At 43.3% G+C, this 14,245-nt stretch overlaps 1 protein-coding gene across 1 annotated transcript in view; it reads right to left on the bottom strand.

Moving 5' to 3' along the window:
• LOC147884165 (putative plant SNARE 12) overlaps positions 1-14,245 on the bottom strand; it is a 71,389-nt gene that overhangs the window by 46,666 nt on the left and 10,478 nt on the right. Inside the window, exons 3-5 of the mRNA XM_087398247.1 lie at positions 7,056-7,149; positions 6,929-6,966; positions 6,676-6,773 (exon numbers count right to left, since the gene is read on the bottom strand). Coding sequence (XP_087254373.1) covers positions 6,676-6,773; positions 6,929-6,966; positions 7,056-7,149 — 230 coding nt within the window. The remainder of the gene's footprint in view (positions 1-6,675; positions 6,774-6,928; positions 6,967-7,055; positions 7,150-14,245) is intronic.

Below are 14,245 nucleotides of genomic sequence, written 5' to 3'. Positions count from 1 at the left end.
GCAAAAGCCCTTTGAAATGGTCACCCAAAACTGAGAATTGCACTCAGTAAATGCATAGAAGCTTCTGCAAAACAAGCATCTGACCTTCCTGAATGACAAGTAACTGCACAAACACCACCACTGTGGCACAAGTCACCTCAAGCGTGAGTGACACGAGAGTACCTGATGTACCTCAACAAATGCACAGTATACTGCTAGAATGCTCCAGGAATGTATCCGAAATGCTTCATGTACTGCTGTACTTCTGTCCCCTGCAGAGTACAGAGTACCTGCTGTACTTCTTTCCTCACAGCAGCACGCTTCCCAAAAAAAAAACGAGTTGAGTCTTTGCAGCAACACAAACAAGTTCGCTGTACTTCTGTACCCTGCTATCGACGCCAACCGTACTGTACCTGCAGGTGGATGAAGGACCGTCGTCCGTACAGTTGTACGGCAGTCCGTACGACTGTACGGACAGTCCGTACGGCTGCTGCTGTGGAATAGCTGCGCCGAGCAGCTGTGGAGCTGCCTGATACAGTATCGCAAATCGACGACGCCCTGATCTACTGCCCCTGCGCCCTCACAATGCCTCGAAAGGCTTAGCAGCTAGTAGCAGCTGCTGGTTGCTAGCTGGATACGGCGCCTCGAGCTGCAGCTAGCAGCTCCTGTGCACGGAGACCCGCGACCAGCGACCACCACCGTGACCACGCCCGTGACGTTGATCTGACCCGTGCCCGCGCTGTCGCCGCCGCCTGCGCACTGTACGTCGCAGTCCGTCCGTACAGTCGCACGTACGGCGTACGGCCGTACGGATCTGGCCGTACGTCCGTACGGAAAGGAGTAGACAAGGAAGAGGGGGCTTGGGAGAGGAGGCTCTGATACCAGTTGTACGGGGGAGAGAAGTGGAAGAGAGCAAGAGAGTAAGAGTGAGAGAGAGTGACACTCTAGTGCGGGTGTGAAGTGATAGTGAGCCACACCACAAACTCACTTATGTTTTATTAGGATTAGGTTTACCCTATGACTGTCTTAAGATAGTCATAGGTGTCCTATCTTTAATTCTTTAATTAAGGGTTGGCAATGTGCCTTTACCCCCAACACTAACTACTACCAGGCCTGACATCAGATATGCAGTCCACTAAGTGAGTCAATTTATGCAGGAACCCAAGGATTCACAAGATGCTATTTTCATAATAGGAGCTGTAGTGGCCAACCATTGTAGGTCGTGGAAGGCCTGCAAAGCTGCGCCCGGTAACTGAAATCTTTTTCCGGCGTGTCTTAACTCCTTTCAATAGATCTGTTAAGGGTGGTGAAGTTGTGGAAAATCCAGACATGTGAGAATTGTAGGCCTGGCAAAGCCCTACAAAAGATTGGGTCTCCTGAGCCGTCATGGGGACTGCCCAGCTTCTGATTGCTTAAACCTTTTCGCAGTCCAAGTGAATGCCATTGGCACTGATGATATAACCCAAGAATTGGATTTCCATCAAACCGAACTTACTTTTTTGCATTGCGATATAACTCATTGTAGTGCAGAAGCTAAAGAGCTTTCAGCAAATCTCTTAAGTGCTGCTCCGTTGTGGCTGAGAAGATTAAAAGATGAACAGGCACACTCCTTTCTGCTGAGCGAACAACCGCAACATCATCTTATTGAATGTTGGTGGTGCATTTTTGAGACTGCATGGCATGACTACAAACTCATAATGAGCTCGCTTTGTCCTAAACGATGTCTTTGGGATGTCAACGTCGAATATTGGACCTGATGATAACTACTCTTAAGGTCTATCTTAGGAAAATATTTTGCACAATATTGAGATATATTCTATGCGGGTCATTGGAAATTTATTGCTAATCGTAATCTTATTGAGTGCCCTCTAGTCGACGCATAGTTGTGTAAACTTATCCTTTTTTTGGACAAATATAATTGGAGCACAAAAGGTGATAAGGATGGCCGAAAAACCAAGCGCACAATAATTGAGTGAGCTCTTGTTCTAACTCTGCATCCATAGACTCCGATAACCGATACAAAAGCTTACTGGGAGGCATAGAGTCTGGGACTAATTCAATCCGATGGTCCTTGGGTCTATGAGGCGGAAGTTGTAGTGGTAGATCATCCCAAAGCATAATATCTTGGAGCTCCTAGTATACTAGTGGGAGAGAGGTCCTATTTTATATGCCGAAGAACAAACTTCAGTCACCTCAAAGGGAATGGCAAGAGGATTGCTCAAACAAATGCAAGTATCCCTCTAGAGTAAGCCTCTAGAGATGGGGTGTCCCTCTTCACGTCATAGTCTCTCGTGAGATAGAGGTGAGGACACTTTGGTCTTCAATGTGCAATTTGGAGGTTGATTGGTCAGATATTTTGATTCCGATGTTGCTTTTGATGCCCACACTAGGCACCAGTTAAGTGGGCCTCTAGAGTGCGCCTCTAGAGATGGGGTATCCCTCTTCAGGTCAGTTTCTCTCGTGAGATAGAGGTGAGGACACTTTGGTCTTCAATGTGCAGTTTGGAGGTTGATTCATCAAATATTTTGATTCTGATGTTGCTTTTGATGCCACATTAGGCGCCAGTTCAAGTAGTGGGCCTTGTGGAGCAATGTTCTTTTGCTTTCTCGTCTGGAGGATATTGCACTTGGAATTTGGAGGCTCCATGGCCTGCCCCAAAAGAAGGAGCTAGCTGCACTGAATTTAGCTGACAGCGGACATACACCAGTGCGCACACCGCACCTTTCCGAACAGCTCAGGCTACTTGGATGTGGGAGATTAGAGGAATACCAAGAATACTTATGTCCCCGCGGATGATGGCCAACTCAAGTACTCCTTCGACAATTGTGAAGGAATCATGTCGTCAATCCGACACAAGTAAATATTCTTGGAACCACTAGATCCGCAGTATCATGTCGCATACTAATAATGATGTGAGGATGAAGTCCACGAGTAGCCCGTCCACCACAAGCTCACAAGACACTAAAGTACACACCATCCGAGGGGATATAGCATCTTCTGAACTTCCCATGTCAAATAAAACAATAAACCATTGCTCTTTAGCCGTGCCATAGGCTCTGATGAGGATCTTCTTTTGCTCGTCAAGCACACCCTCCTCCTTACCTTCAAAGACCACCAAGGGTACGGCGTTCAGAGCAAGTAGAACTGTGTTTGTAGCTGAGGTAGGCGAGGCTAGGAGAACCAAAGCAATGGCAACGGTAGAAGAAGACGATTTTGCAACCTTTCTGGCCAACCATTTGGGGCTTTTTTTTTTTTCATATCCTTTTCGGATCTCAACAAGACCATGCACTCACGGTAATCAAGCTGGATTACGGACCGAAGCTCTGATAACAATGTAACATGCAACGGTCAATGATCGTGTAATCACAACGAGACGATCTTTAAACCGTTTTACGAGGCGTATGTGTATGCACCACAGAGAGAAAGAGAGAGAGAGAGAGAGTTTTAGAGTTAGAGAGAGAATGTAGACGACACCAAATCGGATCCCTATATCCCCTGAGGACCCCCTTCCCCAAATAGGGAAGAATTTGCTTTATACTTGGAGACCTGCAAAATATACAAATAACACTCTTCATTATCTGCTTTAAGGTGTGCTTTTATGTGCTTTTTTGTGCTTCTATGTACTTTTAGGTGTGCTTTTATGTGCTTGCATGTGTTTTTTTGTGCTTTTGTGTGCTTTGAGGTGTGCTTTTATGTGCTTTCAGGTATGCTTTTATGTACCTGCATGTGTTTTTTTGTGCTTTTATGTGTGCCTTTTTGTGCTTTTATGTGCTTTGAGGTGTGCTTTTATGTTCCTGACAGTGAAAGTGCCAAGCTCGGGTCCTCCTAGAAGGCGGTAGGGGAAAGGCTCCGGGAAAATGACGATATGGCACTGGCACCTTCCCAGAGATAATGAGATATTAGCACTGGCACCTTCCGCTTTTTTGTGCATTTATGTACTTTTAGGTGTGCTTTTATGTGGTTGCATGTGTTTTTTTGTGCTTTGTATGTGGATGCAATGCCAAGGGTCACCCTTCGACATTGAGACTGACCCACGAATGCCTAAGAAACAATCAAATCTCGACCAAGGCCAACACTGCCACACCATAGATGTAGATCACTGTGCAAGGCTATTGAAGAGGCTTGTGCTGTCCCCGCGCATGGAGAGAGATGAAGGGAGGACGGAAATTTGAGATATGGCGCTTGAGTGGCTTCCATTTGCCACATTTGCTCTTTGGTATGAGAGCCCTTTTGTCACCATTGGCATCAGTCACAAGCTTCAAATGCAACAGCATTCTTTCTGTTGAACAACCTCATTTGAGCTTCTTCTTGAAGCTCCTCGGATGTGGGTGGCCTCGTTCGTTCTCCAACGGTGGAAGCTTACTAAGTAGAAGCATGGCTACACCTTATGACTTACTGCTCCGAGTTTCTCTCTCAGAATCTTCATTTTCACGAGACTATCTTCAGTTTGAATAGTTGATTTTGAAGCATAATGATCCTCCATGTATTCTTGGTCTCCTAGAGATCCTGCAAGGTCTTCCATGCCTCATGTGTTGTGTCTACCAGCTGGATGTGAGGTGTCACTGAAATCCACAATCTCCCGATGATCATGAAAAGAGCCACTGCATTTCTTTAATTCCAGTCTTTCACCTTATCTGAGTCTACCAAAATTACAATGTTCCCTGAGAAGTCCAACACATCAGCAGGTTTTGGCTCCATGCCTTCCGTCATTTCGCAGATCTCCCTGGCCACTAGATGGTTTCAAACCTTTTCCAGATTTGATAGTTGGTTCTGTCCAGCTTCTCAGACAATCCAAGGTTCGGAATCAGTGGATTGGATCCCATGGCTTGGTGTGGATGTCCTGAAGTCTACTGACCTATTCTGCACTAACTGCAAGCCACACAAGCACCTGTGAATGTGAGAGGTCCTTCCCCCTAGGCAAGGACTCCACTTCAGGTTGAAGAAGGTTCCCCATCTTCGATGTCCTACGCTTTGTGCTTCAGGTCATGAGTAAGGCTATCCTTCTAGCTCTGATACCATGTTAGAAAAAGTAAAGGTAGGTTGCATGATTAAGGCCAGCACTACTCTGCAGTGGAAGTTTCACACCGAAATGCAGGATATTGATGTGGAACACAGCTCAAAGACATTGGCTTTACTTAAATATAAAAGGGTGATTCATATCTGAAAGAGTACTCAGATGTATAGCCAAAACAGAACGATATATAGATGAATCTCCAGCACAAAAAACTTGCCAACATGAGTACCAACACCTCTAGAAACAATCCCTGAGGTAATATCAAAACAAGGCTCTGTTTTTCTGCACCCTCTATATGAAACTCCTCTCTGCCATGCGCCTCTGTGATAGGCTTCAATAGCTGCTCAAGGCTAAGCACTCCTGCAAAAGTTCTGTGTTCACAGAGGCTTCCTCCACAGCTCCTTCTGCCCACCTACTGGATGTAGGTCTGCAACTAGGCGTGCTGCAGATGTCTGGACTCCTGTCCTGCAAGGACACTCCCTGTGTATGGTATCGCTGATGTAGATCCCTAGGTTTACTGCTGCTTTCCTGTGCTCCACAATGCTCTCCAGCAGGGTGCTGGTCTGCAAGCTAAGTGTACAAAGTATGCTCTGTCACAGGCATTCTCAGCCCGTCGCATACTAGGCAGCCACATCAGCAGCTGCACAGGCAGCCACGTGGACTGCCACAGACATCAGCAGGTGCAGGCAGTCAGCAGCAGTATGGTGCTGCCATGTCAGCAGTACGGCAGATCCGACTGCAGTAACTAGAAATGGCAGTCAAGTGAGTTGGAGCCAGTGGAATACCAGCTCCTGGTCGGCCATTTCTAGGGCCCAAGGGGGCCTATAAAAGGCAGCCCCCTTGGCCAATCGTTTCTCATCCACCTTTTGGGCTCTAGCCTTCAGCCAGCAGCTGTTCCAAGCATTAGGATCAGGCCAGGAGAGTCTGCAGCAGGCTCTTCAGGCCCCCCTCAGTTAGTCCTCAGCCCGGTTCGGTCCAGTACAGCAGCAGATAGGGACTGTCCCTCAGCAGCCCTCAGTTCCAGCTCTACTGTGAGGGTATCTTCCCTGTATACAGTATTCGCTTCCTCTTTTACAGTGAGTTCTTCTCCCAGTTTACATGGTCAGTTCTGCCCACAGTGAATGTCTAAAATGACTATAGGGGAGGGCCTTATATAGACCCTGATCTGGCCGACAGACTGGCAAACCAGTCTATCAGCCAACCATTGCTGCAAACCTAGCAGATCTCCTGCTGCAGACACCCGACTGGGTCTGCTGCCCTGCCGACCTGGTTGCTGTTCTGCGCCTGTAAGTAATCCTTTAAAGGACACACAAAATCCCCAGTGTAAGTCCATAGTCTTATAAGCATTGTTCCCATACAGAAACCATGCATCATTTCTCTTGATTAATCGAGCACAATAGATAGAATCTAAATTTTAGAGACCTTGACTCTTGATTGAAAAATGCTAGACTGTCATCTTTTGAAGGTCGCCCATCTTGAGCCATCCAGGATGAGCAATTTTACGCACACATTAAAGTTTCATCTACCACTCAAAGGGATCACACAAGTTTTCTACTTTCAGCAACCTGTGAGCTATTCAGGTTTGTTTCAGCTTCAATCTCTACAATGGCGTTGTTTCTAAACTATCTTCAATATCATCCTGTGCCGCACAAATCAGATAAAGAAAACGTTAAGATTCTTACTTGAGGCCATCCGGACATTCTCATCAACCAAAGGATCTCCAGTTCCACTTCCCCCATCTAAAAGCTCTGCTTTCTTGTTCCCAATTGTGCTTGTATACCTGGTGCACAGAGCTTCCAATGTGTCATGTATACCGTGGCAGTGATTCACAGCTAGCTATCCTCAGACTCTCACTTAAATCTTGGAAACAAAACAAGAACCTAATTTCATGGTAACCATTCACACAACATCAAAAAGAATCTTGATTTAACGTACGTTTTTCGTAATGCCACATAGCTGTTCAGCTCTTTGATCTGTCAGATTGAAAATGATTAGGTAGTGCTTGATGCGTGATGGAAGATGCGGAGAAAACATCCGAAACTCAATATCATGTAATACTTGCCAAAGATTGTTTTCGCTCATTGAGTTGCTTGTTGAACTCTGGAGTATAGCTGGATTCCTCTTCTTTGATCTCACGGTCAAAATCTTTGATGAGCCTGATCACAATAAAACGCAGCCACAATCCAATTATGCTCTGGTAGAGTGATGATATAAGCTAGCAATACAAAGACAAAGATTTAGCCAGAACACACAGCATAACACTACTCTATATGGTCAACACATAAATGCTAAAAGCCTCTCTAAACAACTGTTCTTTCAATGATCCAAACGTACATTCAATATTAAGGAATTCCTCAATCATTAGTTCCTGCCACCAGAGAATTTCTTACTAGCTAAATTAGGCAAACATGTTTCCTCGTAACCATTCGTGGTCAGACACAGCAAGTGTGACTAAATCAAACATGCAAGGTAAGTACTCAGTTTTACCCTCCAAATGAGTAAAAGGTTGTTCTATTACCACTGTCCCCCCGTCAACAGCAAGACAACTTTGCATGCATCATTTTAGGGAAGATTCTTGTTATGCCCTTGTCGTTAGTTAAGTGGATGTAAATCTCTAGAGGTTTATGTCAAACAACCTCCAAGCTTTGAAATTTCAGGAAATGCACTTCAAGTATGCAAGCTGAATAAAGCTTTGTATGGGCTGAAACAAGCCCCACGTGCATGGTATGCAAAAATTCATGCCTTTCTGACCAGCAAGGGGCTGCACAACAGTCCAACTGAGAGCACCCTCTACATCAAGAAGGATGGGGGGGATATTTTAGTCATCATTCTTTATGTAGATGACTTACTGCTCACAAGGTCAAATGAAGATAATATTGCAAATTTTTAAGCTGAATTGCAGACCACTTTTGACATGTCAGATTTGGGGCTGCTACACTTTTATTTGGGGATCCAGTTCACTCAAGAGAAAAGTGGCATCGGTATGTCTCAATCCAAATATGTGCAAAAACTCTTGGACAGATTCAACATGCAGGATTGTAAGCCCATAGCTACTCCCATGGAGCCAGGGCTGAAGCTTACAATGCATGAAGCAGGTGAATCATTTGATGTCACACTCTACAGTCAGGCTGTTGGATGCCTCATTTATCTCTGCAATACATGACCTGATATTCAGTTTGCAGTTTCTCAGGTGAGCAGATATATGCACAGCCCAAAGACTATGCATTGGCAGGCTGTAAAACGCATCTTCCGTTATTTGCAAGGTACCAAGTCTTTTGGCTTGATGTTTCCTAGGGGGGGTGACTTGCAGATGCATGCCTACAGTGACTCAGATTGGGCTGGAGACTATGACACTAGGGAGTCCACAAGTGGCAATTGTTTCTTTTTGGGCAAAGCTTGTATTTCTTGGTTGAGCAAGAAACAATCTACAGTGGCTACCTCTTCATGTGAAGCTGAGTACAGGGCAGCTTTCACAGCGACAGTTGAATGTGTTTGGCTGCGTCGTTTATTTGCTGATCTTCATCTTTCATTGGAGGGTCCTTCTCCAATTCTCACTGACAGTCAGAGTGCTATTGCAGTGGCAAAGAATCATGTGGTGAGTCCTTAAGCATTTGGAAGAGCCATGACGTTAGGAGCATTTTGGATACCCTTTCCATTGAAATGGACAGCGCGTTGACGCGCTGTCCATTTCAATGGAAAAGGACATCTAAAATCCTCCATTGTATCTTTCATGTACCACCTTCATATTTGAGTAAAGAAGGAAATTTTGATGCTTGTGATACCAAAATGGACAGCGTGTCAACGCGCTGTCTATTTCGGTATCCCAAGCATCAAAATTGGCCTCTTTTATGCTTCATAATAGAATTTCAGTGGGGTTGCATTTAGATGTTTTTTGCTTCAAAATGAACAGCGTGTCAATGCGCTGTCTATTTCGGTATCCCAAGCATCAAAATTGGCCTCTTTTATGCTTCATAATAGAATTTCAGTGGGGTGGCATTTAGATGTCTTTTGCTTCAAAATGGACGCGCTGTCTTTTTTGGTAGAAAGATCTTTACAATTTAGGACACTGACATGCTCTCACACTTGCAACAGTCTTCCTACAATAAGATTGGTTATTGGGATCAAGAATGCTGCAATAAGATTGGTTATTGGTTATTGCAACAGTCTTCCTACAATAAGTACAAGTAGGCTGAATTGAATTGGGGGCAACCTGATTAGATTTTTTTTTAACAAGGGCTGACTAAGATTCTTTACCCTGAGAGAAGCCATGTATTTTTTGGGTTCAACCCTGGAGCTCCATAGTTTAGACTCAATCTCACGGAGCGTTATCACATTTCTTCTGATGATGGTATGTCAGTGCCTTGTTTGGAACTTGATGTTCCTAGATAAGAGATCCTAAGAACTGGATGATCTTGTAATAGGAGCGGTTTATTGTGCACGAGTTTATACAGGATATCCGATAGTGGATCTTATTTTTAGAGATTTCGGATTGTATATTTCCGTAGTCTTTGGATCACATAAGATGCTATTCCTATGATGGTTGACTATATACATGTCTAGAACAGTACCATTGACTGGATATAGCCAACTGAATTTTTACTGATTATCCTCATGTAGCGGCATTTCGAGGTTAGATCAAGGGAACCATATCTTTGGTCAGGATTTTACTCATTGATACTTCCATGAAGATTCTTCCATCATGAGTTATGAACGGACACCTAATTGTTCTGCGATGGAAGGTCTGTCATGTATTTCAACCCAAGAATTTGAATTACAAGGGTATTCCGTTGAGGGATTTTCTGAAGAATTAGGGTTGATAGAAATTGCAACCCAAAAATTGGCCTTGAGGGGTTCAATTGATGGGGTTGTTCGAACAATGATTCCTCAATCTCAACCTAAGATTTTGAGTTCAAGGATACTCAATAGATCATTCACCTTCAGGTACGGATTTTACCATGCTTGGGTACGGATATGTCAACAGAATTAACTTTCTGGATTCACGTGTTATTGGATTTCTCGAGGAGAATACTCGACGATATGTAACCTTGTTTAGATTGAGAAATTTACTTTCCTTGGGTTAGTTATCAAAGATTGTGGCTTTGGCCTTAGATTTTCTTTGATTTGAATCTCATGGAAAGTATAGCACACTCGAACTGATAGTCAGAGTATAGTTATTGGCATTGACTCATCTTCACAGAGAGTTTTCGGGCTTTCTAGTGAACTCAGGAGTGAGTTCTTAGAGGAAGGGGAGTATGTCATGTGCATGGTGTACCTAGGGTTGGATAGCAGGTTAACGTGGGTTACAGAATAGCATAGAGCTGGATGGCTATTTTTAGCCGAGATCACTATATATAGAGATTGATTCATATATAGTGCTCGCTTTATATGGAGGGAGCTATTCATAGCATTGTGCTATCTATAGCGGGTTTCCTTCTATATAGAGGGAGGGCTAGTGCTCCTCAACTGATGGATGGGTCTTGGACCCAGGCCGAGACTCTGGCCATCTACATGGCGGATCATAGGTGGTGTATCGAAGGTCCTCTGGACGGGCTCAGGTGGTATGGGACGCCTAGGTTAGATACGGGCCTATGGATGAGTCGAGCTGTAGCCCACGTGCTCGGGGGTGGTTGGGAGGATCGAGGCACTTGCGCTATGATTCTGGTTGAATCGAGGACGAGATTCTAGGTTAGTGATAGGGTCAGATCCTACGGGGTCGTGTCACACATATAGATGATGTACAAGATCAGCTAAGTGGAGCTTCAGTGTTCAGCAAGATAGATCTAAAAAGCGGCTATCATTAGGTGTGCATACAACCACAGGATGTACACAAGACCGCATTCCGCACTACCTTTGGTCCACACGAGTATTTGGTGATGAGGTTTGGTTTGACAAATGTCCCTGCCACCTTTAACAGAATGATGGATCGTATCTTCCGTCCTTATAGGCATTTCACAAGAACCTTCTTCGATGATATTATAGTTTTTCTGAAGTCTGAAGAAGAGCACCGGGACCACCTTGCTATTGTCTTTGAAGAGCTGCGTAATCATCAACTCTACGCTAATAGCCAAAAGCATGAGTTTTGTTTAGAAAAGATCCATAATTTGGGCTATATCATTTCCAAGAATGGAATATAGATGGATCTTGCTAAGATACAAGCCATTAAAGAGCGGCCCAGCTGAAAAATATTCATGAAATACGCAGCTTCCTAGGTCTTTGCTCTTATTATAGAAGATGTATCAGGTATTTTGCCAATATTGCTGCTCCACTTCAAGATTTGATCAAGAAAAATGCAGCCTTGAGATGGGATGAACCACAAAACACAGCATTTAGTACACTCAAAGGGGAGTTGACTACAAAACCAATTCTTGTAGTCCCTGATCTATACAAACCCTTTCACGTGGATTGTGATGCATGTGGGGCGAAACTTCAGCAAGATGGTCATTAGTGGCTTATGAAAGACGGAGACTACTAGATGTTGAAAGGCATATGGGAATCTATGAGAAAGAGTTACTAGCTGTAATACATGCTATAAACACATGGAAGCATTATCTCTTGTGTGCAGATTTTAGTGTTAAAACTAATCATCAAAGTCTAAGGTACTTCCTAACACAAACTAAGCTCTCAAAAGATAGGAAATGGGCAAATTTGATGTCCATGTTTCATTTTCAGATTGTCCATATCTCGAATACCCCAAGTCAATAATGTTACCATTGCTTACCACAGAGATCTTGAAGAGATGAGGAAGCAATATGCCAGTAGCCCAAACTTTGGAGAAATAATGCAGCAAATGCAAGAAGGGCAATCTACAAGTTAGTATTTCATCAAAGATGGGTATTTAATGAGGGATGATTGCCTATGCATTACCAAAGATATGAGAGAAAACATTTTGAAGGAATGCAATGCACCTCCATATGCTGGACCTTGAAGTATTGCAGCTACTACTAAACTCTCTATGGTGCATATGCATACGCCTCGCACAAAGGTCTGAAGGTCTCACTACGGTTACAAGACCATTAACCGTTGCATGTTACAGAGTGATAGGAGATATTACAGAGTGATAGGAGATATTGTAAGCAGATGCGACAAGCCCCGTAGGGATGCGCATGTGCTAGTGTGTGAGGTGAGAGCCTATGTAAGAGCTTTTCTCATTAAAGGTATTTCCACTTGTGTGGTCTATCATTCCAAGTATTCTTCTCCATCAAATTAGTGATTAATTGCATGCATTTGTATCTCTGTTTGCCAACAAATTTCCTTCAGTTCCCTTGACAACTTTCCACACAGTGTACTACATAAGGACGAGGCGTACCTTGGTCTGCCAATGCATAAAGTTTGTACCGATTTCTCGATCTAAGAAGCAAGATGGGGAGGTTCTATTGGTGGAGACGATACTAAGTCCGGGAATTTAAAGTGTCCCTCAACATCCGATGAGGCACCTTCAATAGATGAAATCTCGCTCATGGAAGATTAGCAAATCTCACTCATGAAGAGGATTGCTTCACGAAATAGAGAGAGCAAAAGTAATTTCCCAATATATTAAGGCCCAAATAGCAGACAAAACAGCTCTCAAATTGGCTAAACAAGTCCTTTGAAATAAGACTTGGTTCTTCATGAGTTCACAGACTCAGATTTTGCAGGATGTGTAGACCAAAGAACGTCTACTACAGGATATGTTTTCACCTTAGGTGGTGGTGCTATTTCATGGATCTCTCGGTTACAGAAATGCATTGCTTTATCTACCACCGAGGCAGAATATGTTGCAGCCACAGAGGCATGCAAAGAAGCCATATGGTTATCTCGTCTAGTGGGAGATATTGGTTTATCAAGAGAGGTTCCTATTTTGCATTGTGATAGTCAGAGTGCTATTCAGCTAGCATGTAATCGTGTGTTTCATGCCAAAACGAAACACATCGAGGTGAAATATTATTTTATTAGAGAGGTGCTTGAGGATAAGCATATTCAGCTTGTTAAAGTACACACTGATGACAATCCTGAGGATCTTTTAACCAAGAGTCTTAACCCGCAACGCTTTGCACATTGCAGAGTACAGATGGGTGTTGGCTGAGTTTCTCATGATTGAGATTCTCTTGTATTTTGTGTATATGTTTTCTATGTACACTTCTTCCTCTTTTTGGGCACATTGCCTTTAAGTGGGAGATTGTTGGGGATAAAGCCTTGTATAAGTGGTACTTATAATGCCACGTCATCACCTTATCTATTCTTTGTATAAAAGGCAATAAGGGAAGTCACATCATCCCCAACAAAGGGAAGCACTACATATAATGCTTGGAATAATATTTTTGTAGAGCTTGAACAACTACAGAGACTAAAGGTTGAGTTCTATAGTATCACATTTGAAGAATGTAAAGGAGTTTTGAAGTTTGTTGTGAAGCTAGATGAGTGTGACATTGTCAAGGAAAAAAAGATAAATTGAGTTTCTATCACTTTGATGAATCGAGCACTCGATCAATCGATCACAAAGTCTAGCTCAAAGTACTTCAGTGTCCAATCAAAAAAGCACGTATGGTGGTTGGGCTCATTTGAGGTATGTAAACTATCGGCTTCCAAATTGCTCTTTGCTCAAGATGTTATAAATTTTATATAACATGTCTTGCAAACCTGTGGTTTTAAATGACAGGTGAAGACTTTACTAGGTATTTCATCAAACAGAAATACCATCAACTATAAAGAGTTAAGTTCAAGGACGTCGTCTTCATGTTCCAGGGAAAGGTGATTTTCAAATTGAATGGCATATGGCAGGTGACCTGAAAACACTGAAGTGTATGTTCAATATAAGCAAATGGGGTAACTCAAAGTCTCCTTGCTTGTACTACAACGAACCAGCACATGTCTTAGATTCTAAATGGTGGAAAAGAGAACCCAACAGAGACAAAGTAGATAAAAATTTCAAAGCAGTTCTTGAGATAAAATTATGCAATGTTCACATTTGTACATAGCATGCATTATGTAGGATCATTGAGAAACTAGTTTTCCTATATATTGGATTTGCATCCCCCCGAGAGCAGAAGAATTCCGTGAAAGACAAAAAGCATTTGAGGACAAGGGTTGCTCATCAAAAAGCTTCTTCAAAAGTTTGCACACTTCTAGACAAAAACAATCTATTGCTCGAGTTAAAAGAATGGATGGGACTTGTACAATTGACACTTTTGAGAATAAATTGAATGTTTGTCCTACTTCAACCAATTGTTTGCAGCACCACCGCCACTTAATCCACCGCATGTTGAATCCAAAAGT

Source organism: Dipteris shenzhenensis, chromosome 27 (assembly GCF_047967505.1).
Source record: "Dipteris shenzhenensis isolate YYH24624 ecotype China chromosome 27, Dip_SZ_1.0, whole genome shotgun sequence".
NCBI lineage: Eukaryota > Viridiplantae > Streptophyta > Polypodiopsida > Gleicheniales > Dipteridaceae > Dipteris > Dipteris shenzhenensis.
This window is presented reverse-complemented; position numbering and strand designations above follow the sequence as displayed.